This window comes from Trachurus japonicus, chromosome 18, assembly GCF_045865225.1.
Source record: "Trachurus japonicus isolate A0001 chromosome 18, Traja_1.0".
In the NCBI taxonomy this organism is placed as follows: Eukaryota; Metazoa; Chordata; class Actinopteri; order Carangiformes; family Carangidae; genus Trachurus; species Trachurus japonicus.
The window spans coordinates 4022878-4044332 of NC_140924.1; the positions used below are offsets into that span (position 1 = coordinate 4022878).

The 21455-nt window shown below is 39.3% G+C and overlaps 2 protein-coding genes across 2 annotated transcripts in view; one reads left to right on the forward strand and one right to left on the reverse strand.

The window, feature by feature from the left end:
- The window catches only part of LOC146968396 (uncharacterized), a 431785-nt gene that overhangs the window by 16623 nt on the left and 393707 nt on the right, over nucleotides 1-21455 (forward strand). Inside the window, exon 5 of the mRNA XM_085760507.1 lies at nucleotides 3115-3453. Within this exon, the coding sequence (XP_085616633.1) occupies nucleotides 3115-3453 (339 nt within the window). The remainder of the gene's footprint in view (nucleotides 1-3114; nucleotides 3454-21455) is intronic.
- LOC146968398 (Fc receptor-like protein 5) lies at nucleotides 8329-19596 on the reverse strand. Its single transcript, XM_085760337.1, has 5 exons — nucleotides 19425-19596; nucleotides 13301-13354; nucleotides 12025-12279; nucleotides 8667-8906; nucleotides 8329-8516 (listed from the first exon to the last, which is right to left on the reverse strand). Exons 1-5 carry the CDS (start codon nucleotides 19594-19596, stop codon nucleotides 8329-8331), a joined length of 909 nt encoding a protein of 302 aa, XP_085616463.1.

Sequence of the window (21455 nt, forward strand, 5' to 3'; positions counted from 1 at the left end):
TTTGTTTATACATTTATATACTGTGCCCTCAATGTTGTTCCCTGTTGTATGGTGGTAAAACTGGCCTCTGACTAAACAGTCAGTGTTCAACTGAATACAGTAAAAGTAACAAGATTCTGTAAATGATTAAATAATTTTATAACTCTGGACTTTGACCTGGCCCGGCCCAGTGAGATTCTGTCACGGGGATGGCGAGGTTGTAGCAAAAGCTGTAGTATTACTAGTAGTGGTATCATCTAAATTTCCATTAAGGTTTTGTTTCTTTTGCGTGAAGAAGGGTGTAATGACACATTTGAGTGTCATGCAACATTTAAAAGCAATAGATGCTTTTAAATGTGCTAAAAAGACTAAAAAGCACCCGTATGTTGGGCTGCATCTAGTTTTAATCAATACAGGGATAAACATTGCACACAAGCTCAACCCTAGACCTCTGCAACAGAACTAAATGATCACGAGTGGCTTTTCCAAGGATCAACAGGTAGATCACCGACAACCTTGTTGTCACGGTGACTGCATGGCGGCTGCTGGCTGTCCTGATCTACCAGCCATTCTATGATTTTCCAGATAGCACAGAGGATTGGTTCAAAGGAGGCCGGGGTTATTACATGCATGTAAATGTGAAGAGTGTATACACCTCATTTTATTATCCATTGCGCAGTTCAAAGTACAAGACCATGAAGCTCAGTGAGAGGCGACATCAGCTTTCTGCATGCGACAGGTACGTGGCGCTTCGACTTTTGATTTGTAATGTTTTCAGTGAAGTTTCTAAAGATTTTTACACAGATTTGATGCTAAATGTTTAATCTAGTGTAGAGAATTTTACAATCTCAGTGGATGTTAATGGTATTTGGTATAACAGTCTCTGTACATGCTGTTTAATTCATACTTGTGTATTTAAATCTCTTCCTACTCTTCAGGATGATTCACGTGAAGGATGGACCGTTTCTGCTCAGAGTCTTCAGATTTTCAGTTTTTCTTGCTGTCGTCTTCTTACTCCTGACACACTGCTGTGGAGGTAATGTACAAATACACCAGTGACACTGTGATAATATGTTTCTGATTGAGTAGTGAGTAGTGTAAAATATAACGAGTGGGTAATTCAAGTGTGTTTTATTTATTTGAGAAATGTTTTGCTGTCTGTGATTGTGTCACTGGTTTGAAGTGGGCGGTGATAAAGTCAGATTCTGTTAGCAACCAATCAGGATTCGGCATCTTTCAAATCAGGCTCTGGTGACGGTCGGTTGTTAGCCCTTGTGGTTGCCAACTGTCAGATCTGATTAAACCACACCCACACAGTCATAGTGAAGCAGGTCAGCCATGTTTGTGAGAGTTTTTTCAAACACCTGGTGATGTTTTTCTCAGACTTGGCATTGATGGACGGTGGCATATATATCTAATATATCTATAGGGGAGAGCGGGGTAAGTAGTGCCAATTTTTACTTAAATTGCCTTTAAAGCAAGGGGATTATAATAATGCCCCCAACTAACATATGTACATATAGTTTAGGATGTTGTGCATCCCTGGGAACAATCACTTTGAATCTTAAATCAACTGTTTCAGAAATATAGCTTTGGAAAAAAAAAAAAAAATCTGGCACAACTTGCCCCCGGTGCGGGGTAAATTGTGCCATTAGAGAGAATACACTGGGGTAAATTGTGCCATTGATAATTGAAGTAAAACAGATCATTTTAATCTCACAAATGTTAATGCTATATAAAAGCAAGACATTCAATACAAAATTAAAGCCGGAAGCGGCGATGATCGGGTCCTCGCTTGTCCCCATGCAGTCGTGGAGGCCTGAGGCACGCTGGGGGCTGTGGCGCAAAGAAACGCCATGTTTTCTTCGTCCACCAGGCTACGAGCACAACCAGACTGGGCAGGTGTGTTCAGGGGCGGTCCCTCATCACACATGTTAAGTTTCAAGCAAATCCGTGCCCACTGCCACATTTCTCCTATACACAGACAGCACTGCCACTGGCACAACTTAACCCAGGCCCTTTGGCACAAATTACCCCAAGCCCAGCATTTTGAGAAAAAAGGATTCCCCAGCTCTTTTGAGCTGGCATCATGCTAACTGTATAGACTCATGATGTAGCTTAATAAAGCACTAAAACATTTGTGAACTGTTTTCAAAGTTATCTATAATTGTTCAAACACGGCAATCAAAAAACCTTGATCATAGAAATTTTACTTTGGAGGGCAAAAACTTGTTTTTTGAACATAAATGTGCTTTTCTCTCAAGCCATGTGTCTCCCTTCTTAATAGGATGGGTGAAATGGATGCCCCTTCAAAAATATGTGGTCACATGACCAACTTCTTCTATGGTTTTCTAGATAACAGGGGTGGAACTACTTGCCCCATGGCACAAATTACCCCACTCTCCCCTATATATCTATAAGCTAACAGAAATATCAAGTTATTGTCAGCTTTAACCCTCCACCAAGTTCAAGTTTTTTGACCTTGTCCAGTTTGGTAAATGATTCATGACATCCAACTAAATTTGCTATACAAAACAATCTGTTCTATTGCAACTATTTAAGTGGATGGTGGAGTGAAGGCAGCACTTAAACCTTTGTGTATTTACCTGCATTTATATACAGGAAACTTATAGTAAAATTAATCAGTTTTAAGCCCTAACCATTCAGCTGTCTGGTCACCTCATTCATGTTTCATGTACAGATTACAGCATGACTTTCATGTATGATCATCAGAATATTTTTTCATTTACTACTAAAACTTATTTTGATTTTCAGTTAATTGACCCAGAGACCTTTGGTCCATGATTGCGGCTGCTGTCAATGTTTAATAGTTATAGCTGATAACCGGTGATATGAAATGGTGTTACAAAATTGTCAGTTGTTTCAATATTAACAACCCACATAGTGGCCTATATTTTCTAATAGGCTTAGAGAGCAACTTGAGAAATATTAAATTTAAAACATATTTATACAAATTTACCACCAGGAGTCACTGGTAGACCACTGGTGGCTTCTCTATAGGACAGAACAGAAGCAAGGATCATCATCATCATCATCATCATCATCATTGTGTATGTGTTAAATATCTAATTTGTTTCTAAAGTCAGAATTTAAAATAAATCCACTTCTTACCAGGTGATGTGCAGATTGATCCACCTCCGCAGGTCGTGGTGATGGCTGGTGATGACGCCGTGTTGCCCTGTCAGCTGAAGCCTCCCATGGATGCTGGTCCAACTACAATGGAGTGGGGGAGACTTGACTTGAGCCCCAGATTTGTTTTTGTGCGCCATGATGGAAAGGAGCGTCTGGATGACCAAAACACAGCCTACAAGGGAAGAGTATCGCTGGACATTGACAAAATGAAGCATGGAGACATTTCACTGAAACTCTCCAAAGTAAAAGTCTCTGATAGTGGAAAATACAGATGTTTCCTTCCAAAAGAGAATACAGAATATTTTGTAGACCTTGTTGTTGGTAAGTGTTTTACTCTAGCATCTAGGTTTGCTTCAATGGCATTTGTTTGTCAGACCTGAATCCAATTATATTCTGATCTCTTATCTTTTATGAGGATTGTGATTTGAAGATTGTATAACATTTTGAATTGTCTCCTCATTGATAGGTGCTGCCTCCTCACCCATCATCAGTTTAGCAGGGAATGAGAGAGACAAAGGAAGAGTGGTGTTACAGTGTGAGTCTAAAGGCTGGTATCCAGAGCCTGAGCTGCTGTGGCTGGACGCTGAGGGAAAGCTGCTCTCTGCTGGACCTACAGAGACAGTCAGAGGTCCTGATGTCCTCTATACTGTCAGCAGCAGAGTGACTGTGGAGAAGAGACACGGCAACAGCTTCACCTGTAGAGTCCAACAGAAGACCATCAACCAGACCACAGTGACCCACATTAATGTTGCAGGTAGAAATGATCTAAAATTACAAAATGATCAAAATTAGGCTTGAGTCTGTTTTTCTGTGGAAATAAGTGTTTCATTTCCTTTTATTTCAGATGATTTCTTCATGGTCACATCTAACTGTGCTGCTTCTATCGCTTTAAGTGTGGTTTTCTGCTTAATGTTGATCATTGCTGTTGCTTTGTCTGTCTGGAAATGGAGACAAAACAAACCCAGTAAGTAAATGTATTTAAATATGCTTTTTCAAGTTGTTAAAATGATAATAATTTTGTTATCATCAGAACTCAGTAGTTGTTATTCTACATCTGAATCTTATTCTGTTTGTGCAAACACTACAAAATCCACTTCAATATAGTTTACTGTTCTGTTCTTTTTCCAGATCAAGAGGAGAAATCAACAGAACATCAGGCTTTGTTGGAAAGCAAGAAAAGAGAAGATCTGCACAAGGAAAAAATCAAACTTGATGAAAAGTTAAAGATGAAAGAGGAGGAACAGAGAGATGTGGAGCAGATGAAAAATATTCTGATGGACGTGAATGAAAAAGTTAAAAAGCTGAAATATCAACTAGACGAGCACATGAAGAAAACAGAGAGTGAGGCAGAGGAAACTGACAAGAAGTTGAAATCAGCAGAAGAAGAAGTAGAAGAGACATGTGACAAAGTGAAGGGTTATTTGAAACTGAAAGAACTCTTAGAGCAGAATGACCTGGATGAGAGGAAACAAGAATATCAGCAACTGAACATAAACACAGAGAATCTGATGGAGAGAACATGTGATGCAGTTAAACAAATTAAAGATAAGGAAGGCAAAGTAAAGGATCAAATAGAAGAGATTAAACAACAGCTACAGGACACAGAGAAACAAATGAATTAACCTTCACATTATGTGTTTGAATATCACTCAGATCAGATCTAACTGAATCATCTGTAGTACTCTAGTGATTGATTGTACTGGATTTAGGTGTGTACTGTATATTTACTCATTTGATTTATTTTTAACCAATGATACAAAATCTCTCCTAGTTCAATGACTTGTATTTACTTGATCTTTTTACATAACTTTAGTTAGAACTGATGATGTTGTTAAAGTTAAAATGTTGTTGTTTGTGAACTCACTCTGTTGGATTTATCTTGTGTTTCACTTTTTTATTGCCCTAAGTTAAATCGGACTGATGACTAGATGCTATAATAAAAGGTATCTTTATTTCAGTGTGAGAATTCACTCTCTTCATGTCCTGTGTTATTGACATTTTGAACATATCAGTTTTAGTAGTAGTTTGGTTGTAGGATCTCCCTCCCTGCTGCAGCTCCAGTGACACTTAGAGGTTCCTGTACAAATTATGTTCTACTTCTATGCTGTTTCTTTTCTTCTTCTTTTTTTTTTACCAGAGTGTGAGGTCCAGGTGTTCTTGACGTTGAGCTTGTGACGTCCCTTGGTGTGCATCCTGCTGGCCTGTACAGTATATGTGTTTTTACTTTTCTTCTCTTCCAGCTGGCTGTGGTAATGTTAACTCCTGAACGGGGCACCTGACCCAGGCCCGGTGTCTCCGTGGCTTTAAAGCCCCACCTTCTCCCTCCGGTTCTCTCTCTCCACCGTGCCTCAGTCGGTGTGGTGCGGCAGCCGCACCTCCCCCCCCCCCCGACCTTATTGTTTCTTTTTTTCCTTTAACGCATCTCTCACACACTCGCACCTCATTACATTTCACACCCGGTCATCACTGGCACCGACACTACTGACCTTGCTGAAAACTCACACCCCACTATGTATTCAATGTCTTGATTTTGATTAATCTAAATTGGGCAATAAATTGGTTCTTTTGTTTGGCCCGTACCTGTGTCCTCCTTCCTATGTGCGGCCGTTGAGCCAGGCCGTAACAGAGCTGTCGTTGAGGTTGGACTGACGTGACAACATGATAATGGCCGTTGACCACAGAAACAGTGCTCTGAAGCTGCAGCTGCTCTCTTTCTGTGAACAAACTCTCCAGACGTGGGAAACAGACAAAAGTAGAGAGAATGTGGTGGTTTCACTATTCAAAATAGACAGTGGCAGTGAAACTGAACCAAAACTGTCATGTGATAAAACGCACAAGTCCATATTTAATGCTTCACCCAGAATTACTGGCATGTAGTCTGAGACTTGAAACCCAGAACAATAAAGTCTAGATACCACCCACTGCTGTTCTATCAGTTCACTTGTTTGACAACTTAAGGTTTTATCACTTCTCCTCTGAAGAACTATGATGGTTGAACATTGAGAGGATGATATTCAGAGATGTGATGTGATGTGGAGGTGTCCTGTAATATAAGAAAACACCACTGAACAATGATATGGTTTCAGAAACATTTCATCACAATCAGTTTATTAATTATTTGGTAATTTACATCAAATATCATTTGATGATTAAAACTACAGTATTACTGATATACAACCCAAACTGGTCCTTATACAATGAATTTACAACAATATTAAGACAATATTATTGTTGGACATTTCCAAAAGATATGAAAAAGGAACTTGTAAAATCACTCAGCATATTGAGATAACTAGCGCTTTTTACATTTGTGAAGAAACAGCTTTCATGCTCAATATCAAATGTACAAGTGGCATCAGAGCTTTTAACAAACCATCTTGCTGTTTCAGTCAGTTGTCTCTGCTCTCACTGATCTATGAAATGAAATACAACATATAATATTTTAGAAAAGTACTATTCACTGCAGGAGACATTTGTGCAAACCCTCTATTACAGTTTCTTAACTTATTATTTTATACTGCGTGTGTGACGAAGAAACATCATACTCCACAAATCAGGAGTTAAAGTTACTACCGCACTCATTCCTGTGACCTTTGTGTTTTACAAACCTCTCGGTCATAACTTGGTGAAGTCTCTAATAATTTAACATGTTAAAGGGATAGTTCACCCTAGAATGATATTTCGCTCATTATCTACTCACCCTCATGTTGACTAAGGGCTGGAAGAAGTTTCAGAGTCCACCGTCCCTTCTCTGAGTTACAGGGGGTCTTGGAGTAGCAGTGCATGTCCATATAACGGTTGCAAAGGGACACCAGAGCTCTTCGTAAAAAAACACACACAAAAAAACATCCAAATATCTCCATGATGCTCGTATGTAATGTCACGTAATTGTCCCGAAAAAAATTAAATAAGTCTATATTTTAAGCTTGTTTGTAGCGGAAGCTTCTCGAAGCTCCTCTTCCTGGTCTGTCCAAATCTCGCGTGATTTGCGCCGGCGTCAGTGCGGTTACTGCGAATCACGCGAGATTTGGACGGACCAGGAAGAGGAGCTTTGAGAAGCTTCCGCTACAAACAAGCTTAAAATATAGACTTATTTAATTTTTTTCGGGACAATTATGCAATTTGGGGCTTCAGCACAAGACGGACATTACATACGAGCATCATGGAGGTATTTGGATGTTTTTTTGTGTGTGTTTTTTTACGAAGAGCTCTGGTGTCCCTTTACAACCGTTATATGGACATGCACTGCTACGCTGAGACCCCCTGTAACTCAGAGAAGGGACGGTGGACTCTGAAACTTCTTCCAGCCCTTAGTCAACATGAGGGTGAGTAGATAATGAGCGAAATATCATTCTAGGGTGAACTATCCCTTTAATGAGTGAATCCATTAATGAATAGAGATGAAAAGAAAACATTAGCCTCAGTCTTACCTATAGTAGACGGAAGAATAGACATCTCTCTCTTCTGGTGAACTTGCTTTAGTTCCTGTCATAGATTTTTGGAAAGAAAGTCACTTAGCTCAGCTGCTTTGTTGAAAACTGAAAAATGACAGACAGTCTCTTAATTCAATCACATTTTACAACAGACGAGACCAGAGGTGGGAGACTTGAGTCAGAATTGATGCATTTAAGACTAATACTGATGAGACTCAACTTGACTTTGACTTGGTGTTCATGTCTTGAGACTTAACTTTTCATGAAATACGTATATTTTTCTTAATGAATTGCATTGTTTTTTGAAACATTTGATCACTGGGCAGTGCCAGGTCAAAAGATATGAAATGTTTGAGTTGGAGGACGTTTTATTAGTATCTGTCTTATGTGTCTTTCATCTGTTTCATCATGACAGAACAGATACAGATGGGAAACACAGGAAAAGGTTGATAGACATGACAATGTAATGAAGATCCTGGCTGACATGAGTCTCACTCACCACACAGCTTTTGATTCAGTTCTGAAGTTTTAACATTTAGGCAGTCATAATGACCTTTGACCTAGTGTTTTGTACAAAACACTAGGTCAATGTTTCCACAGGATTAACGTAACTATAATTTAGTCTAGTGGAAGAAAAATACCTTACAGTAGTGCTGCCATCCTGCTATTGCATTTTGGAAATCAAACTTTGGAGATCAAACTTACAGATCTTTGCGACCCTATGATTATTTCTCTTATGCCAACATGTGAAAAGTTTTGATGGCTATTCGATGGATAAATTTGGCCCAGACATAAGAGATAACTCTGCTTCCTGTAGTGTTATTTTCGTACCTTTGCGTTTTTCACGGGTAAGTACAACCAGCGCCAGGAGCTGAGCTGCTACTGTAACAGTGATGAGAATCCATGGCAGAGCAGGGGCACTGGAGGAGGGACTGTAGAGAGACTGAGGAGCTGTGAAGATACATAAAACGGTCACTGGTGTGTGACACATTGTAACAACCTTTTGGAAACTTTTGCTCTTTAAAGATCTAGAAGAGAAACCACAAAGCAGCTACAAGTTGATATTTAGTTTTTCAATGCAAACACCATGTGAGTTCTTACCTCTGACAGCGAGCCAGCTCTTTGGTGACTCTCCAGCTCCAGAGATGCTGCACTTGTACAGTCCCTGGTCAAACATGGACACCTTGTGGATGGTCATCTCTCCTTTGTAGCCGGTCTCAACATGGTTACCGTCCTTGTAGAATTCAGCAATGAGGTGCAACGTTTTCTTTGTTTGACAGCGCAGAGTCACATTATCTCCTTCCATCACAGGAGGAGGAATGTCCAGGATCACTTCACCAGCTAAAGTCAAGTACAGTGATACATAGGTTTTACATGTAACAGTCATATGAGCATGCATCAGCTGCTGTTTTAGGCTGGGGTTGTTCCGCCATATTGGAAGCATGCAAACTACAACTTTATAGCATTACATGAAACATTCAAAAAATAAAAACATCTTATCTAAGGAAATATAAGTTTTGACTTTTACAACATTTTTCTTGACCCCTGGACTTCAGTTCAGTTCAGTTCAGTTCAGTTTATTCGATCAGCATTTTAACCCCCCCCCCCCCCCCCCCCCCCCCTTCTCCACAGGTAAAATTTACTAAATGTACACAAGTGCTTACTGTACATGTGATGAGGAGTGCTGATCGAAAAGGTGTAGGCTGAAGCCTAGGCTTATTATGCCTACCCTTTTTACCAAAACAAAAAAAGAGGTAAAGAGAGAGAAAAAACAAAAAACAAAAAAACAACAATCAATCCAGAAACTATTTCAACAAGGCAACTTTTACATTAGAGTTTAAATCAAACAAGCATTTGGCGCTCATAACAAATCTATATATTCTTTAAGTACCTTGGATTTAAACATTTTCTTGAAAATAGAAATCGAGCTACACATTCTTAATTCCTCATCATAACTGTTCCACAAATTGACACCTCTGACGGAAACACAACGCTGTTTTATATTAGTTCGTATTTTTGGTCTTTTATAGACACCTAATCCTCTCAATTCATATCGACTCTCTCGAGTTTCAAACTGCAACAAAACATATGGTTATGCACTTTAAACATAATTAGAGCCATTTTGAAATTAACTAAGTCGTAAAATTTAAAAGTCTTTGACTGTACAAAATAAGCGTTTGTTGACTCTGTAATATTTAAATGATTTATAATTCTTATAGCTTTCTTCTGTAATTTGAAGATAGGTTGAGTGTTAGTTTTGTACGCATTACCCCATATCTCGGCACAATAGGTCATATATGGAAGTAACAGCGAACAGTAGAGTGTGTATAATGACTTTTGGTTGAGATAATTTCTTGTTTTATAAAATATTGCGATGATTTTTGACATTTTGGTTATCACATTGTTTATATGTGGCTTCCAACACAGTTTGTCGTCAATTGTAACACCCAGAAATTTGTTTTCATACACTCTTTCTATTTCAATACTATTTACTATAATTTTAACCTGAGTTTTAATTTGTTTGGTACCAAAAATTATAAACTTTGTTTTATTTAGATTCAATGATAACTTATTCAAATCAAACCAGTCTTTAAGTTTGTTCAATTCATTTTCAACTATACTCAGAAGCTGTTCAAGATTTTTACCAGAGCAGTAGAGAGTGGTGTCATCAGCAAATAAAACACATTTCAATAAATCGGAGACATTGCAAATATCATTAACATATAACAAAAATAATTTAGGGCCCAAAACGGACCCTTGGGGAACCCCACAGGTGACCTTCAAGTATTTAGATTTTACATTATTTAATTGCACATACTGATATCTGTCCTCCAAATAACTCTCCATCCACTTATAAACAATCCCCCTGATGCCATATCTCTCTAATTTATTCATTAATATTCGGTGGTCAATAGTATCAAATGCCTTTTTTAAATCAATAAAGACACCTATTGTGTATTCCTTATTGTCTATTGCATTTGATATCCCTTCCACAAGTTCCATTACCGCCATCGAGGTGGACCTTTTTTCTCTAAAGCCATACTGGCTATCACTCAATAGATTATTTCTTTCAATGAAATTATCAAGTCTATTTACAAATAACTTTTCTGAAATTTTTGAGAACTGCGGGAGTAATGATATTGGTCTATAGTTGGTAAATAGATTTCTTTCAGCAGTTTTATAAATAGGGATAACTTTTGCTGTTTTCATTTTTGAAGGAAAAATACCTGTTTGAAAGGATAAATTACAAATATACGTAAATGGCTGAACTACATATTCAATGATACTTTTAATTAATACCATGTCCATATCAAAACAATCAGAGGATTTTTTATTTTTGAATTTATTAACAATCTCGAGTATCTCTCTATCATTCGTAGCACTAGAAAACATGGAGGAGGAATTTTTACTAATATACTTATCTATCTCATTATTACTTTTTGGCTTCGGAATATCTTTTGATAGGTTGCAACCAACCTGAACAAAGAAGTTATTAAATTAATTTACTATTTCTTCAATTTTATCTGTAATAATGTCATTATCTTTTACAAAGTATACTGGATAGTCCTTTTTTTTTAAAGCTCTTTTTAATTATACAATTTAATACTCTCCACGTTCCTTGTGTGTTACACCTGTTCTGCTCCAATAATGTGTGATAATACTCTTTCTTATTTGTTCTTATGATGTTTACAAGTTTATTTTTATATACCTTATACTTTAATTCAGCCTCTTTAGTTCTCAATTTTAAGAATTTCTTGTACAATCTATTTTTCTTTTTACATGCATCCTCTATCCCCTTTGTGATCCATGGTTTATATTTATCATTATGTTTTCTGTTTACTTTTTTTAGGGGACAATGTTTCTCATATAGTGAAATTAAAGTAGACATAAATTTATCATATGCACAATTTGGGTCTTCACTGGCATAGACTTCATTCCAGCGTTGTCCCTCTAGGTCCATCTTGAGGGCAGCAATGGCTTTAGGTGTTTTATGTCTTATCATTTCGTGTGTATGAGTCTTTTGTTTAACTTTCTTCCCAAAAAAATTTTGAATAACTGCAAAAATAGGAAGATGATCACTAATGTCATTTATTAGAAGTCCACTTACTATTTCATAGTCCATTTGATTTGTGAATATATTATCTATCAGTGTGGCTGTATCAATGGTTATTCTACTTGGTTTTAGTATTACAGGGAAAAGGTAGTTGCTATACATTGTGTTAATAAAGTCAATTGTTTTTTGGTGTCTGTTTGGATTTAGCAAATTTATATTGAAATCACCACAGATTACTTGCACTTTGTTATCATTTAAATTGTTAAACATAGCAGCTAGTTGTTCATTGAATATATCAAGACATGAACCACTTCAGCTTGTGCTTGCAAGATGAAAAACAAAATGCGAGATGAGGTACTCTAAAATAACTAGCACATTGGACGATGATTGTTCTTTCAAACATACCAACAACTGTGATGTTTACGGCGTTACTTCTCTCTCCTTTTTCGTCCTCACACCAGTACTTTCCACTGTGTGACGGATCAGCACTTTCAATGGTGTAGCAGCTTGTTGAGGAGGAGTGATTTGTTGCTCTGCATTTCTTCAACTTCCACTTCACTCTCCAGTCATGCAGCTCATCAAAGTCCTCACAGTTTACAGTGATGGACTCGTTCTGGAAGAACTGAAGTCTGTTGGGATCAATGCGGGGAAAAGCCGGATCTGAACCAGGGACACAAACATTTACATTAAAGTATTTTTAGATGGCAATCTCAACATCATACACCAAACAGGATGACTGGTCCCACAACACAATACTTTAAAAAACAAATGTTGTGTCAAGGTAGGGCCATGAAACTGAAACATGATGTTAAAGGTGTTCAGAAATGGCTGTTTGTCCTGTTTGTTGCGCCAAGTTTCCACAAGTTTACCCGAGTAAGGAAAACAAATTTGATAGGTCGTTATCAAGTGGACGGGATATTCAATGCTTGGGGCGAGACCGAGCTTGGTGTGTGTGTGTGTCTCAGATGTTTGGTTGACGGATGACAGATCCAATATCAGTGGCTGATGAATCATGAGCAACGTGACGCATAATTTGTGCGCCTGCATTATCCAATGTGAAAAAAAAAAACTACCCCACTTTCATCCCGGATTTACTCGAAAATAGAATTCTGCACAAAGTTTGGGCTACATCGTCTGATAGATGAGTTATTACACTAAGGTTAAGACCCACAGTGGGCTCAAATTCAATGTTCTTTTCTGTACACCTTTAAGAAGAGAAGGCACTATTTTTAATTACATTCTGAAGTGAAGCTCTTGTCACATACTACGTGACCATTCAGCAGTCTAACCACCACACTGTGGTGAGTCATGTTGCTAACTAAAGTTTATTCTACTTCCTGTTTGTTGCTGCAGATCATTGTCTTGAGTTGTCGAAAGGTGGAGAGCATGGCAATCTTGAAACTATGATTAGGAAAAGAAAAAATTGTAACATGAATGTAAAATCCACCATTTATATAAAAGTGTAGACTTAAATAAATACTAGCATGTCCAGTAACCAGGAAGTACATTGATATTTGCCCTCTGCAGTAGCACACAGGAAGTAGTAAAAGCTTTAGATAGCCATATGCACTCTATCAGTGCGATAGTCATGGTAATAAAACATGACGCAAAACCTTCACAGACAAACTCCCTCCCATACACTTGACTCCATAAACGACAAACAGCAGTAATTCCAACTCACCATATTTCTGATCTTTACTGTTGGGAACTTCTGCAGCAAGAAGAACATTTATCACTGAAGAGAGAATAAAAGAGTTGTTAGAGAAATAGTGACGTAACTGAAAATGTTCACACATCAAACTATGTAGCTGCTTGCTAGCTGAATTGAAAATCTTTGGTTTACGTCTATCTGCCAATTAGATATTGTAATGCTTGACCTTTTGTTAATAAAAAAAAAAAGAAAAACCTTTGCAAAAGCCTTTTGGAATGACAAAGCTGCTACTCACGCAGTGTGATGCAGAGAGCTGTAACCTCCATGTTGTCTCGCTGCTGACTGTGACCATCAGACTGACAGACCTCTTCCTGTTTGGCCTCTTATAGAGTTTTAGTGCTAAAAATGTGACATAGAGCTGCTGTCCGGTCAGGTTGAAGAAATAACCTGGTTGATTTAGTCCGTGCCAAACGGTTAAAAGTAAGGTCAAAGAAGTGATGGTTTTCCTGATGGGGTGATGATGAGTGTGAGTAGTAGTAGAGTGCAATTTGAATTTTGGTTGAACTATTCTTTTAAGTCCATTAAAGCAGAAGTAAGTGGTCCGGTCGTTTTCGCTAATGCTGCGTTCCAGGCAGGCTTTTGAAATCGTAAATTACAGCTTCAAGTCACAACTTACGACTTTGTAGCGTTTCAGGCAACCCACTCGTGTTTTTCCGACCTGTTTTACCTGTGAAAGTCACTATAACGGCCACTCGTAACTTCTGACCCGTGAACTCGTACCAGATCGAACTGGTACCACTCGGTACCACTTCACGGTCGGAAAAATACGAGTTTCCTTGAACGCACCATAACAGTCCTCGTCCCTACGTCGCCACATTCACGGCGTTCCTTGGCTGCACACACAGCCCTGCATGCCGTTCTCTCTCCTCATTGGATAAAAACTGTAGGATACGATAAATGTTTTCTCCTGGGCTCAGAGCAGAGCAGAGTGACTGACAGACCCGTGTTTCAGACCAAACACTCTATGTAAGTGATTGCTGACGGAAGATATAACTATTTAAGACTTAGATTAACACAAATATATCACTTACTTCTGCTTTAAGGATGGTTGCTTCTGCGAAGTCCATTAATTTCTGATAATCGGATACCTCGAAGGGCATTATCCTGCTCATACCATGGTCACTTACGAAATAAATAAATATTAAATCAATTACTTATACTTTAAACCAACACTAAGGAACTGTTCAACCTTCATATAATATTTTCATAACTTTTGTGATGGTACATCAACTTACAACAGGTTGAATGACACCTCTGTCATGGCCTGAGGGGGTCTGTATCATTATGGTCTGTATCGCCTTCACTGGCACTTAGCAACTTTGAGGAGCATGGTAGGAAACCGGCTCTCACTTAAGTTTCACTTTCACTTTCACGAGTCACGACGAGGAGGGAGCAGCAATGCGGCACCTTTCCGTCGGATTGTGTATGTGTGTTTACTGAGAAATGATCCGCTGGTAACAGAAACTTAGTTTGGACGTCTTCTGTTAATTTCCATGCACCAGGAGATCAGGATGTTTACGGCGCTACGTGCTAGTGCTCATGGGAAATGGAGTCTTCCTTCAGGCAAAACACTACCGCTCTGGGCCACAGGCGCCGCCAAACTCAACCAAAACTAAAAGTTCTTTAGTACTGCTTTAATGTTGTTTTTTACCGTTCAAATCATGTGGCTGAAAATTGTACTTAAGAACTCTCATCGGCGATAAAAGAAAAAAAAAAAAGAGGGACCCGCTGTGACCGCAGCATAACGTTACAGCCAGTGACTCTGCCACAGCCTGGTAGTTGATCAGTGAAGGGAGGTGAGGACGGTGACGGCTTAAATGTTACGTGACACAAAGTTTTTCAGAGGGCCAGTGCACTTCTTACCGCTTGTGTGTTTACAGACTCCAATGCCGTGATGCGCTGAAAAAAAGTTGTTATGGTCCATTGAGTGTTGAGTGTCCATTGCCGTGGTTACCAACAAGCGTTTGAGCCAGCGCAGTAATATTTAGAACGTAATCAGGCAATTTGACCGGAACATCTTTATGGGTGTCCATTATCACTTTTTAATGGACACCCCGCAGCCAATCAGAATCGAGTATTCACCCAGACCATGGTATAAAACAATGTAGCCTGGCTAAATTGAACCAGCACAGGACACAAAAATATCTTCTGGGGTCTTTAATTCTGAACAGAAGAATATGGTGTTCAAATAAAATAAATGATGCAAGTTTAAAACTCAACTGGCTGATAGTCTTCAGCTGTATCTACAGTACTAGTAGAAAGAAACAAAAAATCTGCGACACCACACGGTGCCTGGCACACGGGACGTTATACTGTAACTCTGTCTAGTCTGCTATATTCACCGGACAATGTCCATAAGCAACAATAGAGTGCAAAGAATTAACAACAGTGGCTCGACCCTATAACACAAAGAGCCCACAAATTCACATTAAACACTCTTACATTCACAGGTCAAAACGTCACAATGAATGTAAAGTATTGTAATACATAACGTTACTAACTTGTGCTTTTTTCCATAGCACAAACAGCACTGACGACGGCCTGCTACATGACAACCGTTGGGTCTCTCGTCGTCTGTTTATCTGCCAACCACTAAAACATACGGCCGCACATTAACATAAAACATTTCAGCCTTAAACATATATCCATTAGATACTTCATGTAAACAGACACATTTATATTATATTTACCAGTGGCGAACCGTGGACCCAGACCCTGGGCCTTCAATAGGACCATCTAGCAATAAAAAATTTAACATAGCAATAGAAATAATAGCCAGAGCCTTGTCACATGGATGGTCGGCATATTACATGTTTTTTTTGCCCTAACTGGCTTCACAACACACAAGGTGATTCTGGAAAAAGCTGGCTATCATGAATCACTTATTTTTAAAAAGAAAAAATGAAACAAGCAAATCACACATTCACTTATTTGTTTAGCTGGAATGAAAGTAAAATGTCAATCATGAGCTGTTCAACAACTAAAGATGTATTTTTGATAATGTTTTTTGTGTTTGTTTGAGCTTAGACACAGTTGAATTTCACTGTAGATTTAATATTTCTGCCAAAAGTGGCTATAAAACAAACACCTCCTGAGGTGACATGGGAAAAAGGCACAAGCTCTTTGTAAATGCTCAGCCATTTTTCATTGTAGGTTTACACCAGGGGTCCCCAAACTTTTTGCAAAGAGGGCCAGATTTGGTGAGGTAAAAATGTGTGGGGGGCGAGTCGGCCTGACATCCTTTGAACCATTAACATTAAATGCAAATTAACTATTTAATACTTTTTTTTCATTGTAAATGGAATATATTATATTATATTTTCAAAAATCAAAAATTGCACTTGAATAAAAATCACAACCAAAAACAAGAATAGACCCTGTCCTCTGTTAAGAAAAGATGCACTCAAATATAAAACCACGCATAACCAAAACAATAAGTAAAATGGCTTATCAAGTCTCAACAAAACTGCACTTGTCCTCACCGTGTCATCACAGTAGATGAGGTGAGTAGTGACTGAGCTGAGGCTGTGTATGTTGCTCTAAGACGGGGTGGTGGGGGTGTCAGCGGCGTGGAGCGGGTCTCTGTAGCAGCTCCGTGACACCGCCGGTGGGGGCTGTAGGGACGGGGGCGGGGGGCTCACGGCAGCACCGCTGCTCGGTGAAAACAGCAGTGATGACGTGCTTTCACGTCCGAGTCTCCAAACCAGAAACGTTTGTAACAGCACCGGAAAAGTCGCTAGATTCAGACAATCTCGTTGTTGTTGTCACCGTGGCAAAGTGCCGTGTGTGTACGGAGGAAGGGAGGGGCGGGGGGAACGGGGGTGACACATGTTTAAATAACATGTCGAAAATATCTGCTTGACAACTGAGCTGGAAGCAGCCCTAAATAAGTAACTACACTTTAACAACAAGCCCAAAAACCCGCAACCCACGACTACCAATATAAGCGACTTCACAGAAAAACAAGCCAAAAGTCACGTATAATAAGCGGACTTGGCAACCCGCTCCCTCACTATTTTGGCCCGGAAGATGTCGTGATATGGTCCCGCCCACAACTCAGTGGAATATGATTGGCTAAGACACCTGTCAATCTCAAATTCATGCCCACATTGACTTGCATTACACGGGCCTTCAGTCACAGCCACTGAAGGCCCTGCAGGGGGAGTCGATGATTTACTGCCCAGATACCGTTGGAAGAAAAATTGTGATTGGTCCATTTCCCGTTCCATTATATTAACCCATTGTTTCCCAAGAAATATTAGTCCAACTTTATAACAATGATCTAGAAAATATTACTTGTCTGTTACTCACTGTATAAAATAAAAAAATAAAATAAATATATAGTAGTACAATATTGCAATATTTTTTCTTAGGCCTTCACTGAATACCTTGAAGGCCCAGAGGGTTCCCCTCTGATATTTACCCTCTTAAACCTCTGAAAACCGTGGTGTGGTCGCACCGCTGTGGGTAAGATGGCGACTTCTGGTATCTTTTTACCTGCTCTCTAACCAGTTCACCAAACTTAGAAAGCGCCCTCTGGTGGCGTTAGTAAGCAGTTGCACTACATTTTCCCACCCGGCTACACAAGTTGAACACACCTTCTCTGATTACAGTTGGTTTTATTGGAGGACTTTGGTCACACTGCCATTTTTCCTCTGAACCTCAGTTGTCACATAAACAACAGGTAGGTGAACTTTAAAAATATTTAAGATTAAAATTTCTCTATTCAAGAAAACAATTATTTCATGTTTGTTTATAGATGGTCTTCCATTTGAACCTATACATTTTTGTGGTGGTTTATCAAAATCAGATGAATTTCCTCTTGTTGTACCACTTGGATCACAGTGAATCACTTAATCTCACTGAATACTGTGTCACCGTAACTGTTGTTAATGATTTCACTGTTATGCTGTTTTTGCTCTGTGTTGTAGCATCAGGCTCGATTTGAACTCCTTATATCAGCATGGGGGCATATCAGAGTAAAAACGGTAGGAGTGTTACAAAATAAAACATCTTTGCTTTATGAAACATACAGGCAACATAGACATTTATAATGGTGAAATAATAATTTCATAGATTTCAAAAAGTTTACCCTGCCTCCTTTGTGTGGGCCCTCTTTGTACAAGAAGAAATTATTGAAATTGTTGAAGTTTTTAACTTGTGATGACCAATTGACAGGAAAGAAGAAAGAAGAAAAGGAGAACCTCGTGGAAATGCAAGACATTAAAGCTCCAGTTGGTAAGTTGACGAAAGTGAAAGTAAACTCCGCGACTTGGTCGGAAATTTCAAGACAATACTCCGTCAGGTCCCTTTATGAACCTCTGCCAAGTGCCCCACACACACACAGACACACACAAAGTAGCCATAAACGCACCCACAGAAGATGTACCGTATCCATAGCACGACGTGTAGGAGCGGCGATTGGCTGCTCCTCCTGCTCCCTCTACCTGACTGGTGGAGAATCGTCGGTCGCGGTGGATTTTGGCAAATACGATTACAGGCTGTAGGTGGAGCCAGAGGAGTTGGATTTTGTCCTAGATTACTCATTTAATGTCTGACCATCAGAATATAGTGACAGTTCCAGCAAATATGACTGAATAATTGTTACCAACTGAAGCTTTAATGCAGGTAACAGCAATAAAACATTTGACAAAAGTCACTGTTCAGCATGAAAAACATGATGATGTTAACTGTGTTCAAAGCCAAGGAATAAATGTACGTTTTAAGACATGCTTTAACAAAAGCTAGGCTGGGGGCTTGCTTCACACGGAGGAGTAGGGGGTTCCAGAGTCTGGGGCCAGCAACAGAAAACACACAGTCCCCTCTGCCCCTGAGTCTGGTCTGAGGGACCTCTAGGAGCAGTTTGTCTGTGGATCTGAGGGACCAAGAGGGGACATAGGGCTTTAAAAGGTCAGTCAAATAAAAGGGGGCAAGCCCATTAAAGGGAAACTTTTTTTTCAACCTGGGTCCTGTTTTCATGTTTTTCTGTATACATGAGTGATGGATAATACAATTATTGAGGTCGCTCCAGTATTGAGCAGGGCGGGCAGCCTGCAGCCCAGCTAACGCTGAATGTATGAACGTATGTCTCTACCTTTAGCGTGTCTCTTCTTTAACTGGCAGTAGTCATCCCAGTCAAAGTGGTCATGGCACAGTGCATCGACAGGAGTGTCAGCATCCATTTGTAGCACAACTAGCCATAACTTCAGCGTGTCCGTGTCGAAGTAAGGTAGTCTGTGAAAGCTGCGCGAAGAGTAGCCCAACATTTTGTTGCCACAATTTGGAAATGCTCCGGTCGTCTCTCTTCACCTCAGCCAGGTAACAGTATTGCCGCGAGTTATCACAACATTTCAGAACGAGATTTGGACACAGATAACAACAAACAGCGATCTCCAGCTAAAGGTAGAGACATACGTTAATTTCTCCTTTCTAGTATGTTGTCGGACACTCATTGTAACTATCTGAGCTGGTCAGTTTGAAAAAAATGCACATTTATAGGGTGAACTTTGACGGGAGCCACTTGCCCGGTTAAAGAGCGTTAGCTGGGCTGCAGGCTACCTGCCCGGCTCAATACTGGAGCCACCTCAATAAAAGTATTATCCATCACTTACGTATACAGAAAAACATATGAAAACAGGGCCCAGGTTGAAAAAAAAAAAGTTTTCCTTTAAGAGCTTTAAAAACAAACATTAAAATCTTAAAATCAACTGGGAGCCAGTGCGGCGATGCAAGGACTGGAGTGACATGTTGTTGTTTGTGTGTACCAGTCAAGAGTCGGGCTGCGGCATTTTGGACCAGCTGTAGGCGGGAAAGTGAAGATTCACTGACACCCATTGTGATTTTATGGGTGGACCCCAGGAAGATTAGTGGCTGCTGTGCAGCTGCTAATGCGGATCCAATTAAAATAAGCAAAAAAATAAACATAAACCCAGATACAGTCTGTTACAATAATCAAGACGTGTAGTAATAAAAGTGTGGACAACTTTCTCAAAGTCTCAAAAAGAGGTTTAACCTTTGAGAGCATTCTTAAATGGTAAAAACCCCAGCTTTTACTACAGCATTGATCTGTTTATCTATTTTAAAATCACTGTCCATTTTCACTCCATGATTTGACACTTTGACAGGTGTGACTAAGTGTCCAAATGGACCCATGTCCAGTGTGGAGTCCACTGAAATGCCATTAGGTTTAAAGACAATGACCTCTGTTTTGCTTTCATTAAAATAAAAAAGTCAAGGCCAACCAGGCTTTAATGTCATTAAAACAGTTTAAAAGCAAATTAAAAGGACTTCCATTGTTTCTTTTTAGGGGCAAGTAGATCTGTGAGTCATCGGCCTAAAAATGAAAAGAAATGTCATATGTTCTTAAAATTTAGCCAAGAGGAAGAAGATGATAGAAGAAGATAATGAAAACAGGATAGGTCCAAGTATGGTGACACAAAAGAAAGTGAAGTTGAGGGCGAGGTAGAGCCCTCAAAGCTAACTCGAAAACCCCTCTCATGCAGATATGACCTGAACCAATTCAAGGCCATTCCTTGATACCAACACAGTGCTCATGGCGGGAAATTCATTTATCATGGTCTACTGTGTTGAACACCGCTGTCAGATCTAAAAGCATGAAGAGAGCACAGTCACCAATGTCAGTTGAAATGAAAAGGTCATTAAAATCTCTTAAAAGGGCTGACTCTGTGCTGTGAAATGATTTGAAACCAGACTAGCACACCTCAAGAATGTTGTGCTCATTTAAAAACAACTGTAATTGTAAAACGACCACCTTCTTTAAAATATTTGAGATAAATGGTCGTTTTGAGATGAGGTGGTAGTTAGAGAGCACCCATGGATCCAGATTTGTTTTTTAAATTTGCGGCTGTAGGTATACTGCCTGTTTAAAATAAGAAGGGACAGCCTACTGTTTATGACCTCCTGAATACTCATTCCAATAGTATCCCATACCTCTTAAAAAGACGAGGTGGGATGATATCCAGGGTTGGGAGGGTTACTTTAAAAATGTAATTAGTAACTTACTCTAAGTATCACAAATTTTAAGTAATGTAACGGATTACTTTTTGTTAGTTTTGGATTACTTTAATACCAAACATATGCAAATTAAGTCACACAGCCATCACGT

Coding starts and splice junctions, on each gene's coding strand:
- LOC146968398 (XM_085760337.1), bottom strand. CDS start 19,596: ATGTTGGGCTACTCTTCGCGCAGCTTTCACAGACTACCTTACTTCGAC. Junction 12,280..13,300: donor CAGTAAAGATCAGAAATATG/GTGAGTTGGAAT, acceptor TCCCTGGTTCAG/ATCCGGCTTTTCCCCGCATT. Junction 8,907..12,024: donor CGTAAACATCACAGTTGTTG/GTATGTTTGAAA, acceptor ACTTGACTTTAG/CTGGTGAAGTGATCCTGGAC.